This window comes from Felis catus, chromosome A1, assembly GCF_018350175.1.
Source record: "Felis catus isolate Fca126 chromosome A1, F.catus_Fca126_mat1.0, whole genome shotgun sequence".
Taxonomy (NCBI): Eukaryota; Metazoa; Chordata; class Mammalia; order Carnivora; family Felidae; genus Felis; species Felis catus.
In genome coordinates, this window is record NC_058368.1 from 140,726,614 (window position 1) to 140,744,649 (window position 18,036).

Here is an 18,036-nt window from a genome sequence, read left to right on the forward strand (position 1 = left end):
GCAGTGGCCGGCTGCCGGGACCGGGGCAGGGCGGGGCGCGCGGTGCGGCGCACCGCGAGAGGCCGGGTCGCCGAAGCCGGGGACAGCGGAGCGGCGGCCGAGGGGCTCACGGAGAAGGGGAGGGGGAGGGGAGCGCGTGGCGGGCGGCCAACGCCTGGACGCGCACACTCGGCGCCGGGGGGCGCCCTTCCCCGCTCGTGCGCCTTGGCTCCTGCGCGCCCGGGTTCCGCCCCCCGCCTCCGCCTCCGCCTGCGCCCTCGGAGAGCCACCGCACACGCCACCAGACACTCCGGCCAGTGGGGCGACGCGGAGCGTCCTCCCTCTATCTCCGGGCAGTGAGCGCTCTGCCCGCCCGCGCGTGCGCCCCGGCGGGCGGCTGGACCCCGCGGCGAGAGGGAGAGCGTAGGGAACCCGAGCCGCTCGGAGGCGGGGCCGTCTGCCCGAGCCGCGCGGAGCCTCGGGACAATGGGGCCGCGGCGGCTGCTGCTGGTGGCCGCGGGACTCAGTCTGTGCGGCCCCCTGCTGTCGGCCCGAACCCGAGGCGGCAATTCCGGTGAGAGCTGCCCCGGTATTCCCTCCCTGCTCGTTGTGGGCCCAGCAGCCAGGGACCCCGCGGGAATGGAGCGGGCGGGAGAGGGGACCGAATGGGTACAGGCTGCGCTTTCCCCTCGACGGCGGTGCCCTTGGCCGCACCCTTTGTCTCAGGTTGTTCCAGAAGCCAAGCAGCTATTTGAGCTGAGATCCAGAGTCTCCCCCAGTCATATCCCGGCGGGGATTATGAGCCATGCTCCTTTGCACTTGGTTTCGGAGGATGCAGCCTTCTGGAGACGTGGTGTTGGATAGGGAGGAGGAAGAGGTGGTCACATTTTCCTGGGGAAGCCTGAGGCCCCTGGCCCCTCGTTGCTTTTGTTGCCACTGTGTGACCTGTTTCTCCCAGGACCGCCCCAAAAAGAACGGGTCTTGGGTTGCTCCACCAGTCTACGTTCTGGCCTTTTCAACATAAAGTGGAGAAGCGCTCCCGCTGAAGTTTTGTTTTGCTGGAATTGTTTCTCTTGCACATATTACAGGCGAGGAAAATGGTGTGGAGAAAAGCTAAGTACTGGGGACTTTTAGTAGAAAATCAATATCAGCAGCTTCTGACACGGGCCGTGTGTATGGGGAGGTGCTCATGGTGCGGAATGTATGGTGATAACAGGATAGCCACAGGATGGCAGTGGCAGCGGCCTCAGTGATGGTGCTGGTGGCTGGGAGGTTTTGTTACCCAGAACCCAGTCTTCCAAGTGAGCTGAGGAAAGAGAGATCCTCTCCCCAGAACCTGGCTCCCTTGGACACTATGGGAGTTCAGTATTTCTGTTTCTGGCATGCTGCAAGGAGGAGGTTGCTTACCAGAATATAATTCTCGCCATTAGTGTGTATTTTTAAGTATCTGGCTGCTTGACCAAATAAATGTATTTTCCAAACTCCCCTCACCCCCAAAAAGCAGGACAGAGAAGTTGTTTTTAACTGGTAAAGACACTAGTTTGAAGCTGAGGGGGGTTCTTCATAGCGATAGTACTTCATAAGCTTTTAGCCCCCTCCCCCCCCCCCATTTTTTTTCATGTACAAACAGATTCTAGCTGGATTTCTTATGGGTGACAGATTGAGTATTTGACATTGTTTTCACACTGGAACCTAGTGTAGGTGCATCAAGAAAAAGGTGGTGGGGTGCCTGGGTGGTTCAGTTGGTTGAGCATCCTACTCTTGGTTTAGACTCAGGTCATGATCCTAGAGTTGTGTGATCGTGCCTCTGATGGGGCTTCTTACCAACAGGATGGAGCCTGCCTGGGATTCTCTCTCTCCTTCTCTCTTTGTTCCTCCCCTGCTCGAGTTCTCTCTCTCCCAAAATAAACAAATAAACCTTAAAAAAAAAAAAAAAAAGAAGAAGGGGCACCTGGTGTCTCAGTTGGTTAAGCATCCGACTTCGGCTCAGGTCATGATCTCACTGTCTGTGAGTTCGAGCCCCATGTTGGGCTCTGTGCTTTCAGTTCAGAACCTGGAGCTTGCTTTGGATTCTGTGTCTCCTTCTCTCTCTGCCCCTGCCCACTCACTCTGTCAAAAAATGAATAAACATTTAAAAAAAAATTTTTTTTTAAAGAATAAGAAGTGACAAAAATAGTGTTTGCTCTGCGTCTTTGCTCAGGGTGAGTTTGGACACGGTGCTTTTGGGAAAAATAAAAGCTTCAGACAGAGGAGGCCCAGTTTTGCAGGAGCTAGCCAAGCTGCTGTGGATAACTGGCATTATCTCCTGGGGTGTTTGAGGAAACATGGAGAACTGAGCGTTGTGTGTGGTATTACATGTGCTGTATTATGTGACTTTGTAATTTTATTTTGGGACGAGTTGCTGAGAATACAAATTGTTGTTTGTGATTTGGATGGTAGTGTTGGGGACAAGTTTATACAAGCGCTGACCCACTGTAGTCACCTTTCCTCGCAGTGGCCTCGGGGGGAAGATTCTTGGTCTCTGTTAAGGAGTAAAGTTAAGGCTGCTGTTTGTGCTCTGCTTTCTTCCTTATGAACTGAGAAGGTGCATGCTAAGATGGGCTAGCCGGTGTGGGCGGATAACTGAACACACACACTGGCTCATTTGTCTACAGTGGATTCTGGAACCACCTGGGGAGGGAAAGAAGGGACCCCGAGGGAGGAAAAGGAGCTCAGGCTAAGTGTCCTATTCCTTGTCAGACCCTGGGTTGGGAGGCATATGCACTTCAAAGTATCTTAATTTTACCCTGTCAGAACACTTGGTCAAGGCAGATGTTTATCCCGTTACCATTCTGAAACTAAGGCTCAGAGACAGTATACCGAAATTCCAAATGGGGGAAGGGGCCCTGCATGCAGGAAATAAGTGGGGCCTTGTCTTTAGAGAGTTTAAATCACTAATAAAATCAACTAAAAATAGGTCTGCTTTTTCTTATCACCGTTCACAGGCAGCTCTAAAGAGTATCTGTCATAACCGGTTGTATGCGATCGGAGGAACTGTGAGACCCCAGGCATTGGCAAGCCCTCCAGGCTGGCCCTGCCCACCAGTTTGAGCTTTCCTGAAGCTCTTGGGACTTTTTGTCCCCACTCATGTTGGCATTTCCTGCACTGTCACTATGTGGGTATCTCATCTCTCCAGTTAAGATTATAAACTTCCATTTATCCCCAGGGAGTCTAGAACTAGTATTCATTCAGCCGACATTTATTGAGAAATTCATGAGTTCATTAGCTGGTTCACTTTCCTTTGTCCATGAGATGTAAGTGACATGACTTGCCTTCATTAAAGAGGGCCAACATCCAAGGGGCGACGTTTGTAAATTTTGTGAGGATCTGGAGGGTGAAAGGGTTCGAGAACCATGGTGACCATGGTAGAGGGGATTGGGTGGAAGATTCTACATGCTGCCCAACTGCCCAGAAGGTCAAGCCCAACTCCTTAGCATAGAGTGAGGTGCCCCTCCCCTTGCAGGATGGGTCCCCAGCCTCTATCCAGCCTCCTCTTTACATAACCTGTTATATTACCTATATTTCCCCCAGCCCCACCCTTCACTTCCTCCTCCAAGGAGCTCTGCTTTCTCTGGCTTCTCTCCCCCTGCCACTCCCTCTGGCCAAAATGCCCTCCCTTACACCCCACGTATTCACATTTAATTAAAAACAGCCACTCTGTATCAAGCACCTACTACAGCAACATCTTGCTTAGGTTCTTTACATACACTTTCTTGTTTATTCCTCATGACAGTCCTTTCAGTAGATGTCATCTCCATTTTACAGGTAGGTAAGCAGACCCCAAATGGTTAAGTCACAAGTCTAGCAAAAAATGGATCTGGTATTTGACCACAAGCCTGTCTTTCCTAAGTTCTGGCTTTCTCTATCCGGCCCCTCCCCCCGCCCCCCTCCCCATAGAGAAGAAGCCATCCAGACCCCCTGTAGAGAAGGGTAACTCCTAGGTTCTCCAGAAAACCTAAAGCGCAAAGTCTGCACCCCATTGGTCTGTAGCCCAGGCCTAGCACGTGGAGGTGTTTAGGGAACATTGATGATTAGGTTGTGGTATCCTACCATTTACTTTTGCAAACACGTGATAAGACAGGCCATAAATGCATCCCTCCTCATGAATATGCTAATTAATTGGCTGTTACTGAGAGACTGATCTTAAGCCTAAATAAAAGGCACAAAACTGGACACTGATTCTACCCTAAGCAGACCAGAAACCTCTGTAAGATTGAAAGCCAAATTTCTTATGAAAAGCAAGAGTCGCCTTCTACTCTAAAAATCTACCTAAATTAATTTTTTCCTTCTCTCCCTCCCTCCCTCCCTCCCTCCCTCATTCACTTTTTTCATCCCCTATGCCTTTGACGTTTATTTTTATAGGACATATAGAGATAATAGGTTCCCCCTAAATTAGTCCACCCTTCCTTTGTGTGAGGGAAAGTTTGTGAGGAGTGGGGGCCCCTTCTCAGGAATATTCTCATGTCCTCTCTGCTGGATGCCTTTGCACCCCTCTCTCCATCTTTCTAATTCAGTATTTCTCAGCCCTTTATGTCTAAATGGATTGGTGTGCTGTGAACCCTAACTTGCACTTTCTCACCAGCTCTGAATTTGCTCCTTTTCCAAAATGCTTCTGGCCAGCCGTCCTCCCACTGCCCTCCCTGCCCCTTCCCCCTCCCTCACTCAGTTCATCTTTGTCCTTGTCACCCTCACACACTGGACCTCAGCTAAGCCTTAAGTGTGTGCAGTTCCACAGAGACAATGGAATCTCCAAGACCCTTGGTTTCTAATCTTCCCCGCTCTCCTCTGTTTAGACACACATTCCTCTTTTCCCTCAGAACTCCATTTTCTTTCTTTCCTGTATATTTTTAAATTGAGGTAAAGTTTACAGAGTGTTAAATTAACCCCTTTAAAATATACAGTTTAGGGGTGCCTGGGTGGCCCAGTGGGGTAAGCCTCCAGTTCTTGATTTCGGCTCAGGTCATGATCCCCCAAGTTGGGCTCTGCACCACAGTAGGGAGCCTCCTTGGAATTCTCTGTCCTTTCTCTCTGCCCCTCCCCCACTCGCATGTGCACGCTCTCTCTCTCTCAAAATAAATAAACATTTTAAAAGATAATAAAGTACATAGTTTAGTGGTATTTAGTACATTTACGATGTTGTATAGCCACTACATCTGTCTAGTTCCAAAATATTTTCATCACCCCAAAACAAGCCCCTTAAACCCCCTTCTCCCCCCAGCCCCTGGCAACCACAGATTTGCTTTTTGTCTTTGTGAGTTTACCTCTTGTCTGCATTTCTTTCTTTCTTTTTTTTAAAGATTTTATTTTATTTTTTAAATAATCTCTGCACCCTACTGGGGGCTCGATCTCACCACCCTGAGATCAAGAGTCACATGCTCCACCAACTGAGCCAGCCACGCAACCCTCTTCTCTGCACTTTGTATAAATAGCATCATACAGTATGTGGCCTTTGGGTTCTGGAGGACTCTCCTCTCACTAGTTTTCAGGCTCCCCTGTGCTGTGTATACTTAGGAAATCATTCAGGAAGAGTCATGACGAACCACAGCCTTGGTTTATTTTTTACTATGAGGCTGGTATTGGTTTCAGCATTCAGAAATTTGTTTATTTCCCTATTTTGAGGTTTCTGTCATTCTTCCTTTTGTCTTCTCTTGCTTATACCCAGAACTGTCAGAGCAAATAGCTCTCCCCATGGGCCGAGATTGTTTTTTCTGGGTATGAGCGTCCAATTCCTCCAAACACCCTCTCCCACACTGATCCTGTGATGGTATTTGCAGAAACCCTCTGAAGTTACAACCTCCATTTCCTCCACCCCAAGGCATCCGATGAAGTTTTGTCACTTCAAGGCCATTACAGGCCTTTATGCATTCTTTATTTACTTTCAAAAGAACCAGCCTTTTGACATAACAGGAATAACCTGTAATTTGCACTTGAAAACAAATTTACTTAATTTTAAGAAAGGACCTTATGTAATCTGTATTTCAAGTCCATGATGAATTAGAAGTCAGGTATTAGAGTATTGTAGAATAGTGTTTTCCAGTATTTTCTTTTTTTTGCTAACAGTAAAGACTAAGAAATATACTTTTTATTGTGACACAGTAGTTGTGTGTGTGTGCAATAAATATGCATGGGCAGTTGTGTATATACATAGACATGAAATGAAAGTTCTACTGAACTATACTCACCTTTACCATGTGCTATGAAGTCTAGTATTTTCTACAGTATTCTACTTTTTCAAATGCTTGTTAAGCCTTCTAAATTGATTTCATAACCATTATCAAGTCTCCACCATCATGTAAAGCATAGTGTAGCAGGCCCAGTGAATTGTCCCATGGTTAGCAGAATTGACAGCCTTACTTGTTTTGTGAGAAGAGTTTGCTTTCCATGAAGTGCTGTTCGTGATAGTTTCTCTCACAGTCTAGAATCCACGTTGTCTGAGTTCACGTTTACAGACTGCAGTAGGACTTGGGCGGGTTTGGGGACGGAGACAGCTTAGTACCAGGAGGAACTGATTATTAACATCTTTTAGAGTGAATTAGTTTTCATTTTAGCTTGTTTTTATAGAGAGCAGTGTTCCCAGGACCTGGAACTCAGGGCTTCTAACTTTTGTGACTAAACAGGCCGGAGGAATGGGAAAAACCAGGGAATCAGAATTGTTCCCAGAGAGGCCTGCTAGTGTCCTAACCCCCCATGTCAAGCCCTGGCCTCCAGGAGGCTCCAGCCTAGGACCCCACACGTTTCTCTTCTGTCATCTTTGTGCCTGTTCTAGCCTTGAGTGCCCCCACATTGAAATTTTCTGGTTGCTTTTATCTTGCGTTCCCCTGTAACTCCTCTCCCAGCTTCGTCTTAAGTTTGCTCTCCTGTGCTTCCAGCTGAGTCCCTGCCCCAGGGATGTGGGATAGAAGGGAAAGCAGCCCCTGATACTGGTAACCTTTTCTAAACCTTGCAGTCAGTGCCTACCTTATTTTGCCTTTAATTCTGCTTTTCTCGTAGCAGAGACTTTTGTTCATTGCTGCTTTTGCTTCTGCCCTATCTTGAACACTCTTTTAAAGATTAGTTTTTCTGGAATGCCTGGGTGACTCAGTCGGTTGGGCATGCAACTTTGGTTCAGGTCATGATCTCACAGTTTGTGAGTTCGAGCCCCGCATCAGGCTCTGTGCTGACCGCTTGGAACCTGGAGCCTGCTTCCGATTCTGTGTCTCCCTCTCTCCCTGCCCCTTCTCTGTTCACACTCTGTCTTTCTCTATTTCAAAAGTAAATAAATGTTAAAAAAATTTTTTTCAAGAAAAAAAGATTGGTTTTTCTGTTTTGTCCTTGAACATCTCTGTACTACAACTGATGTGTCTGTGAGAACTAGGTTGTTAGCATGTGATTGGTGTGTAGCCAAGGTCAGCAGGACTCCTGAATTCCCAAGCAGTGATCAAGAACATCATCAACTTAAGTTACATATTCACCTGGTCATGTACCGTCTGCTCTAGTTACAAGGAAGGGCACATTCATTTGTTTGCTGAAAAGGTTAGAGGAAAGTAATTATACTGTTTTAGGAGTAGGTCATAAATCTCAGGTCTTATTTTTTTATTATTAAGTTTGAGAGAGAGAGAGAGAGTACAAGTGGGGGAGGAAGAGAGAGAGAAGGAGGGATGGAGGGAGAGACAGAGAGAGAGAGAATGAGAATCCCAAGGAGGCTCCACACTGTCAGCGAAGAGCCTGATATGGGACTTGAACTCATGAACCGCGAGATCATGACCCAAGCCGAAATCAAGAGCCAGCCACTTAACCACCCTGGCCAGGTCTTTTAAAGAGACAGGGTAATGTGATATGGTTCAAAGGGTATGAGCTTCGGAGCCAGGAAGATCTAGGTTCAAATCCTGGCTCCTCCACTTCCTGTGTGACTTTGGATTAGTTACTTAGCCTATCTTGCCTCTGTATATTGTCCATACAACAGGGATTATAATACTTATCTTGTAGAAATGTTAGAGTTACATGAGGTAAGTCATGAAGTACCTAGCACAGAGTAGGTGTTCAACACATGTTAAGTGTTTTTCATAACATGGCCTCCATATTCCAGAAAAGCCTTTGAGGAGTTGGTATTGCATGAATTCATTAAATGTAAAACAATGTTCATTTACACATTCATGAACTTTTTTCCCTTCAAGACTAAAATAAAAGGAAAACAAGCAAAAACCCTTGTCCTTAGTTTCTAGGAGTAAGTAATTATGCATACAATATTTGTTGTTCCTTTTTTTTTTTACCTTTTATTATGAAAACTTTCAAACATATCCAAAAGTGAACAGTATAATTATTCCCCATATTTTGTTTTACCTACACCTCACTTTTCTTCCTCCCCAACTGAACAATATTAAAGCAAATCCCAGACACATACATCATTTCATCCACAAATGCATTGACATATATCCTCAGAGATAAGAACTCTTTTTTTTTATGTATAACCATAACACCATTATATCACCTAAAAAAGTGAATATCAATTTTTTGATATCATGCACTATTCAGTCAGCATTCAGATTTTGCTGATTGTCTCATAAATGCCTTTTTACAGTTGTTTTGTTTGAATCAGGATCAAACAAAGCCAACCGTTGCATTTGGTTGGTATGTCTTAAATCTCTTTTACTCTGTAACTGTTTCCCCTCTCCTCCTTTTTCATGGCTGTTTATTTTTCAAAGAAACTGGGTCATTTGTCACGGAGCCTCCCCTGCCCGCTGGATCCGGCCAGCTGCGTCACATAGGGTTGGTTGTTCATCGTGCCAATCTGTCGCCTGCATTTTCTGTCACATGGTAGGTACATCAGCAGGCTTGATCAGATTCGGGTTTGGATTTTTGTAAGACTAAATCGGCAGTGGTACTGTGTACTTCTGATGCATCTCAGGATTGCCTCTCTTTTTGTGATCGTGAGATTACTCAGTAGGAGGAAAAAAGAATGAAATCTTAAAAAAAAAAAAAAAAAAGATTACTCAGCCGATTCAGGCATTTGTTTGCTTGCTCCGGCTGTTATGAAGTTTTCTATCCACCTCTCATCCAGTGGCTTTAGTGACCACTCCTGATTAGACTGAGTCCCTTTTTTCACCAAGAGCTTCCAAACGATGCTTTCCTAAATCTGTTATTGTTTCTGCGTTTGTGAGCTGGAATTATTTTATAAAAAAGAACCTTCTCTCATTGACTGTTTTGTTTCCCTGAAAATACAATTTATATAGAAAAGGCAGGGTAAATGCTTGAATCTTGCTTTTATTTACCATTTTTTGTACAGGGTCCCCTCATTTCCTCCAGAGGTGACCAAAAAGGTTTCATTTTCCTTTGAGGACCATTATGAACTCCTGGATCTTAACATATATGACATATTTCAAATGTTTTAAGTCACTCTTGTCATTCATTATTCTTTTGGTGGTCAATTGTCACACCTTGGCCAGTGAGAGCCCAGACTCCAGAGTCGAACCTGACCCTAATATTCTTTTTTTTTTTTTTGACCCTAATATTCTTTAAAGAATAGAGATTCAGCTAGTGTATTTCTTACCCCACATCTGGAACTAGCCATTTCTTTCAGGAGCTCTGGTTCTTTATATTGGAAAATGGTGTGTATTTGCATTTGAGGCAGTGGAGTATTCCAGTAATTTTGCTGTTTGTCATTTGATGGAATTAATATGTTTCTGTTAATTTTCCATCAACTTCTTCTCTACTTCTCTTCAGTCTGTAGTGTTGATTCACTTGTGGAGAAGTGCAGGGTGCAGCTGTCCTGCTCTGTGTGGGAATGTGGGCAAGGTCCTGAGACTTCTGCTTTGCTAATTCCTACAAAGCAAAAGCCCTGTAGGCCGGAGCTCTGAGTCAGAACCAAGGCTGGTGCTTCAGCGGAGGCTGGCATGGTGTAAATTCCAGGATCCCAAGGGACCTCGGTACCGCATCTAGTCACCACTCTGCTTCCACGCTAGATCTCATCAAAGATAAATGAAGCATGGCCTGGCTTTCTCCAGAGTTAGAGAGTCCATATTTAAGCATTTAGCAGTGTGCTGTATTGAACCACAAAATGACTCTAGGGTCATGTAAGAGAAACCTAAATTGAGTGAAACTTAGCAAGGAGTATGAGAACTGATTTCAGGACTTGAGCTGCTTTTTGTGTGTTTGGAACCATAGCTTAACAACAAAACCACAGATGAATTGAGAGAGTGTTTGGCACACTGACAGGCGCTTTCTCCTTGACCTGTGAGCTGTGCCAGGATGGGAGAAAAAGGGAGATACTCAAACTGAATTTCAGCCTAAGGGGCTTGAGTTAGTTGGATATGTCTGTTTATTTGGAATTGGTTTTGTTCTTTCTTTGATGCTGGTATATACTTAAATCAAAATTTTTTTTCCTGACATTTTTTAATTCCAGAAAAACCAAAATATCAAACCTATAGTAGCAAGAAAAGGTGATGCCTTAGGTAATGATATTTAATCAAGGGATTATGCATTCCTCCTGGGCTCCAGCCTGTAAAAATGTCATGTCTCAGTGGGTATAATGTTTCCGTTATAAACACCATACTGCCTAAAAAGACCTAGCCAGGGAAGAAATTTTTTTAAAGCAAATACTTAATGCCAGAGTACTAAACAGAGAGTAAAACCCAACAACAGTTTTATTTTCAGATGAAGAGATAGTGTCTAAGAGGCTTAGTTATAAGTGCTCAGTAGTTTTCAAATTATGTCATTCCTCTAGGTAATGTCTGAATTCGTACCTGTCTATGTGGGCCTGTGTGTGTGTGTACTTTTTCCCTCCATGCATGACAGAAGTCCTTAATCAGGCCAAGTTTCCAAACTGCAGAGTAAAATTGTGTTATCTTTAGGTTCTTCTGGGTCAGCTTTTTTTTTTTTAAGTTTATTTATTTTGAGAGAGAGAGAGAGAGAGAGAGAGAGAATATCCCAAACAGGCTCCGCACTGGCAGCACAGAACCTGACATGGGGCTTGAATTCACAAACTATGTGGTTATGACCTGAGCCAAAACCAAGAATCAGAAGCTTAACGAACTGAGCCACCCAGGCACCCCGGATCAGCATTTTTAAGGACACTTATCTTTGTGGTATTAAAATACCAGAACCCATTCATTCTTTTCCTTCAGTTCTGACTTATTCATTATGACCCTGAGGTAGCCTCACATCCCACAGGGGCTATTCTTACTGGTGTTAGGCCTCCCTGTGACTGGGTCAGTATGCACACAGATGAAGTTAGATGCATCACAAAGGGAAGAAAGTTATACTTCCGGAAAAGGCTGTGAATTTGAAATTTGATTTGCATCTCTGAATGCTGGGGCTATATACTTTACAACCTGTTCATGTTCCTCATCACACTGAAAAATTAAATATTGCTAAACAGTAGGGAAGAGGTGCATAGATTCCATTTTAATTTAAAATAATTGAGAGTAGGGGCATGTGGGTGGCTCATTCACTTAAGCATCCGACTCATGATTTTGGCATAGGTCATGATCTCACAGTTTGTGGGATTGAGCCCCACATTGGGTTCTGTGCTGGCAGTGCAGATCCTGCTTGGGATTCTCTCTCCCTCTCTCTCTGCCCCTCCCCTCCCCATGCGTGCATGTACTCTCTCTCTCAAAATAAATAAGTAAACTCTAAAAATAATGAGAGTAAGCAAACAATTGAGTCTAAAAGCAAGCTTCCCTTGAAGTGAAAGGAGGATGATATTAATTTCTTACACTGATTAATTTTTATAGTTTACAAAGTTACCATATGTCCTAATTCACATGGGATGCACCTGGCTCCAGATTTGTAGGCCAGACAGGTATATGAATCCCATTTTTATGATTCTGAGACTGAGTTCGGAAAGGTTAAGTGATTCCTGACAGAGCCAATATCAGAAGGCAAATCTGGGAATAAAAGCCAACTTAAGGAGCACCTACCATGTGCAGGATGCTAGAGATTCAGATATTCATAGGAATGGTTTCTTACCCTTGAGGAATAATCGAGACATACATGTTTCCTCAGAAGCTCATCCCTGGAGACATTTGTCCTTCCTGGTGACACATCTCCCCTTCACGCCAGGCCACCCCTTCACCCTCAGGGGCCCACTTAGGACCTTGCTGAGGTAGCCTCACCTCAACCTTTCACCTCCAGTCCCTGTTCTCCTCTAGCTGTGCTCCTTGTTTTGGAAATAGATGCCAATCGATGGTATTTTATTTTCTAGTTCTAGAATTTCCGTTGGTTGATTTCTTTGCTGATAGTGCCTATTTTTTCATTCATTTCAATGAAATAGTTCCCTTTAGTTCATTGCAACACATCCTTTAAAATCCTTATCTGCTAAGTCCAACATCTGGATCATCATGGGATTGGTTTCCACTGATGATCGTTATTCTTAAGACCGGGTCACGTTTCTCTGATTCTTCTTGTGTCAGATGATTTTGGATTATATCCTGGACATTGCCATTCTACAGACTCAGGATTTTGTTTTATTTCTCTGAAGAATTGTGGTGTTTTTGCTGTAGCAGGCAATAAATTTGGTTGGACTCAAACTGCAAACTCTCCATCTTGAGCAAAAACGCCGCTTCAGCTCTTCTGTCTTCAGCAGGTCTGCTTTTTACACTTACATGTACGTGATTCCAGAGTCAGCCACAGGCCAGGGCAAATGTGCATTGGAATTTAGGACTCCCCTCTCTGACTTTTTTCCTTTCTAGAATTCTCTCCTCACTTGCCAGTGACTAGAATGGCCCTGAACTCTGTCCTGGGGTTCTTCAGGCCGGAAACTGGGTTTTTTATCTCAGTTTTAGCTATCTTCTGTGCCACTGATTTTGGCCTTCCCTCAAGCTAAACAAGAAAGTCAAGAAAACGAGAAAGTCACTGGACACCATCCTTTCTTCCAATATTCATTCCTCCTCTCCCCAGTACTACCTGATGAACCTAAATGCCTTCAGGTCATTGACTGGAGGGAGGTAGAAGGTCAAGAGTTTGTAATTTTTATCTAAGGGATGGTTGGGTCCGGTGGGACACTATCTCTTCTGTTACATTATGCCTCTCTCTGTAAGCGTTTGTTTGCGCAAAGGGTCCACCACTGAAAGATGAGAACAAAAGTTTGACAGTTCACCGTATGTATCAATTCGTAGCCAGATTTTAAGTCTAACATCACTTCTCAGGGACCTGCATGTCCAGCCATTGTTGAGGCCACTTTCAGTGATGGAGGCTTTGCCCTTCTTCCTCTGTGGTTTCTTTCCCAGTTGTCAGCTTCCCAAGGCCCAACAAAGGCTCTTTGTCCATGTCTCCTGAATGGCAGAATTTTAGCCGAAGCTCTCCAGAAGGAACAGCTGGTGGAGTTCCAGCAGCTCAGTGTGGCCATTCTTTGATGAACACTTTCATTGGGTGCTTTTGGTAGAAGATGATGGTAAAAGGAGGAAGTCTGCAACTGAGCCTTTATTTTGACTTCTGGTTGACACTCAGAAGAGCCTGGTTAGCCTGGCATCGGCGTTGATGCAGGTAGCATTCTGGAACTCAACTGAGGAAGGCCATCAGCCCAGAATATCTGCTCCTCCACAGACCTGCTCAGGAAGGAGAAGGAAGATGACCTAGGTGGTGTGCACCTTGTGGTTATATTAGAAGATGACCCGAAGGACTGTGGTTTGGGTCCAAATGTGATGAGACATTTGGGACATCTACTGTGTAAACAGACTGAAGATAGTAGAGGAAAACTGTCACATGGACAATGGCCATGGAAATGGGAGTCCTCAGTCCTACTCTGAGTTTGGCTCTAGCTCCATAACTGAGGAAGTCCCCTCACCTTCCTGCAGATGTTTCCATTGGGAAGGATGGGTTTCAAGGGGTGTCTGCAAACTAAATGGAGAAAATACATACACGAAGGCCTGTGGAGGAAAACGAAGTCATAGAGCCTGGGAGTGATTGGTTTATAGAGACGGCAGGTAGTGTGGAAAAGAAGTCGCTGCTGTTTTCCTTCACGTCAGGCCCTCATCCTTTCCTGATGCCTTCAGGGTATATCTCCAAAAACATATCATTCCCCTCTGTCCTTATTTTCCCCCCTCTGTCATTCTGAAGAGCAGAGTTTTAAGTGTTTGCTTGTGCCAACAAAAAATGCTGTACAGTATTCTGAGTCAGCTAATTCCCTGATACGATCTGTAACCCATTGTGCATTACTTGCTCTTTACCACTCTCCTAGTAAGAACACAAAAAATAAAAATAAAATGTACTCTCTAGTTTGCCTTTTTAATTTGTTCTCTTTTTTTCTTTTTTTTCTTTTTTTCTTTTTTTTTTTTTAAGAGTTAAAAGCACCCAATGTTACCTTGGACATCCGGTCATTTTTTTTCAAGAACACCAACGACAGATTTGAACCATTCCCACTGGAAGACAACGAGGCGAAAAAACGGAAGTGGGTTCCCTGAAGACAGATTAAGCTCCATCAACAGAAGCCATCCTCTTCGAATACCGTCCTCTCTGCCCATCTCGAAAGATGCCTCAGGGTATCTGACCAGTGCCTGGCTGACGCTTTTTATCCCCTCCGTCTACACTGGTGTGTTCGTCGTAAGCCTTCCTCTGAATGTCATGGCCATCCTCGTGTTCATCCTGAAGATGAAGATCAAGAAGCCTGCTGTGGTGTACATGTTACATCTGGCCACAGCAGACGTGCTGTTTGTGTCAGTACTCCCGTTCAAGATCAGCTACTACTTCTCCGGCACTGATTGGAAATTTGGGTCCGAGATGTGTCGCTTCGTCACTGCAGCATTTTACTGTAACATGTACGCCTCCATCATGCTCATGACAGTCATTAGCATTGACCGGTTTTTGGCTGTGGTGTACCCCATCCAATCCCTGTCCTGGCGCACTCTGGGAAGGGCCTCCTTCACTTGTTTGGCCATTTGGGCTATGGCCATCGCCGGGGTGGTGCCTCTCCTCCTCAAGGAGCAAACCACCCAGATGCCGGGGCTCAACATAACCACCTGCCATGACGTGCTCAATAAAACCCTGCTCGAAGACTATTATGCCTTTTACTTCTCAGCCTTTTCTGCTGTCTTCTTCTTTGTACCGCTAATCATTTCCACAATCTGTTACGTGTCTATCATTCGATGTCTTAGCTCCTCTGCCGTTGCCAACCGGAGCAAGAAGTCCCGGGCTTTGTTCTTGTCGCTTGCTGTTTTCTGCATCTTCATCATTTGCTTTGGACCCACAAATGTCCTCCTGATTGTGCATTACTCATTCCTTTCTCAAGATTCCATGGCAGAAGCCACCTACTTTGCCTACCTCCTGTGTGTCTGTGTTAGCAGCATAAGCTGTTGCATTGATCCCTTGATTTACTATTATGCTTCCTCTGAGTGCCAGAGGTACCTCTACAGTATCCTATGCTGCAAAGAAAGTTCTGATCCCAGCAGCTATAACAGCAGTGGTCAGTTGATGGCAAGTAAAGTGGATACTTGCTCTAGTAACCTCAGTAATAGCATATACAAAAAGCTCTTAACTTAGGAAAAGGGACTGCCAGTTAGTTGAAAAGAAAAGATTAAAAAAGTGAGTAACCTGAGGATTCTATTATTCCTTGCCAAAAAGGTATTTGTGATCAAAAGCAACACATCTATAATTTGCATGCCTCTTTCTTATGAGAGCCATTAATCATATCTATTAGTTATAGGAAAAGATAACAAGAATAGAAAACAGTGTTATTCCAAGAGTATTGCCAGTGCTACAGTAATAACTGAATGTCATTTTTTTATATATTTATGTGACTTACTATGTATGTGTGTATGTGCATACATACACACACACGTGTTTGTATCATTTGGAGCACAGTATAGAATAGGCACTTTGAAACCCTGTCTTTTTCCCCCCTAGGAAATAAACCCTAGTTTTCTGATTTTATGTGCAAAGTTTAGGTTGGTGGATGAACATCTGAAGATGTTCATCAATAGGGAGGGATTCCGTGGTTTGGACTCATACGGCTTTTGCAAATAAATGTGTTTTGAAATTGTTCAACAGCAATGTTTAAGTTATTAAGGGATAAGACTTAGCACTATCTGTGTGTAGAAAAGGTTCTACTGTTTTTCATTTTAAACGTATCAAAGTTTGAATTCTGTAGATTATGAAAACAGATAGATGTCTCACGCCCTCTGTATGTAAAGCAAGAATGAGCATAGGTCCCACGAGTGACCTTAGGTTGGCTTTCAAAGCAGCCTGCCCCGGATGGAGGACTCCAAGCAATAGATACAAAGCAGGGCCATTTCAGACATGGACTGGTCACAAACCCTCCAGCTGAGCCTCCCAGAGATCAGAACCAGGGCCACCACCGTTACTTTCTCCTCCTGCGGTTCCCACAAGGGCTGGCTGTGAACTCTCTTGTTCATTAGAATTTGGCAAAGTAGGTTGTACTATCCCAGGAGATAATGAACGTAAAAGACTTTTCTCTGCCCGTTTTAAGAATAGAGAAGGAGGTCACATTCACTTCCAGCAATTATCTCACAAGGACCATTCTCAGATGGAAACACTCATGGAGCAAACATGAACACACGTTGTGTGCTCTGGGCACAATGATGGGTGCTGGGCATACAGAGTTGACTGCGACTGAGACCTGCCCTCAAAAAGAACGAAGTAGGGCGCCTGGGTGGCTCAGTCGGTTAAGTGTCTGACTTCGGCTCAGGTCATGATCTCACGGTCCGTGAGTTCGAGCCCCACGTCCGGCTCTGTGCTGACAGCTCAGAGCCTGGAGCCTGCTTCAGATTCTGTGTCTCCCTCTCTCTCTGACCCTCCCCCGTTCATGCTCTGTCTCTCTCTGTCTCAAAAATAAACATTAAAAAAAAATTAAAAAAAAAAAAAAAAAGAACGAAGTAGACCAGTACAGGGTGTGGTATGTGTATGATAAGTAAATATGTCCTTATCTAGAGAAGCTTTTTTAGCCCAGTGTAACCATGCAAGTTTCATACCAGCAAGGATCGTCAGTTGAAGAACTTTGAACATTTTGGGCTACTGTTTCCAATGGTTATAACTTCAGATGAAAACATAACACAATACAGGAATTACATTTTTAAAAAACAAGTCTTCCGTTCTACGCTGGTTGAACACTATTTATTTACAAATGTTTTCAAAATTAAAAAATTTTTAAAGAATCATTTATGCTAGTTTGATGAGAAATAATAGGAGAAATTAAAACTGACTTTGAAATCTAGGAAAATTATTCTTTTCTTTCCATTTACTTTTTTTTTAAGAGTTAATGAGATGATTTTAAAAGCATTTTTTAACCCCATGATTCGTATCAAGTACAGGAAATCCTCATGGATTTGACAAAATAATTTGAAAATTACTTCGAAATGTATATTTTTTCCTTATGGAGCAATGTTGGCCTTTTAAACAAAAAAATAAAACAGTTTCAAGGCAAATGTTTACCTTTTCAAAAGAGCAAACGCTTTCCAAATGCCATAGAATAATTTACATGAAAGAGCATAAGGTAAGGATAAGCTAACATCGATTTTATTTTTTTAGCATGGGTTTTATTAACTTAGTTACTATATTTTATTCAACTCAGTGGAGATTGTTTATTCAGTCTGAAATATTAATATACCTCTGACTTTATATGACTATCATTACTATGTTATCATTGTGTACTTATGTCATTGTTTTTATGTTTTCTGTTTTTAAAAAAAATGTATATAACATATTAATAAACATCAAAGTTTGCTTGGTATTTGTTTGGAATAAATTTTGACTGTATCTACCAGGGTCCTGGCAGGAAGGCCAGTCTTAGGGCTTAGCTGAACAGTATTTAATGAAGAGGCGATGTGCATTGATGTGGACAGGGTCAAGGGAACCCACAGGGGATGATGAAGCACCCCAGGGGCTAGCAGTTCGAGGATGCCTTTACACCCCCAGGTCTAAAGGCGGTGGAGGAGGGAATACTCCTCCTTTCCCTCAACCCTCTGACGACTCAGTCGTGGTACCTCCTCGTCTTGCTTCTGGTCTTAACCTAAACTCAGAGGTCAAGGGAACCTGGGTGGCCCAGTCCATAACGGTTTGCTTCTTGGAGCATGGAGAATGGATCTGAAAGAA

General features: G+C 44.1%; 1 protein-coding gene across 1 annotated transcript; it reads left to right on the forward strand.

Annotated features, from left to right (window-relative positions):
* The first annotated feature begins 238 nt into the window (after window positions 1-238).
* Window positions 239-17,674, forward strand: F2R (coagulation factor II thrombin receptor). Its single transcript, XM_003981083.6, is given in 3 exon segments — window positions 239-553; window positions 14,272-14,365; window positions 14,367-17,674. Coding segments are annotated over 3 exon segments (1,284 nt in total). The 5' UTR covers window positions 239-465; the 3' UTR covers window positions 15,469-17,674.
* Window positions 17,675-18,036: the final 362 nt, after the last annotated feature.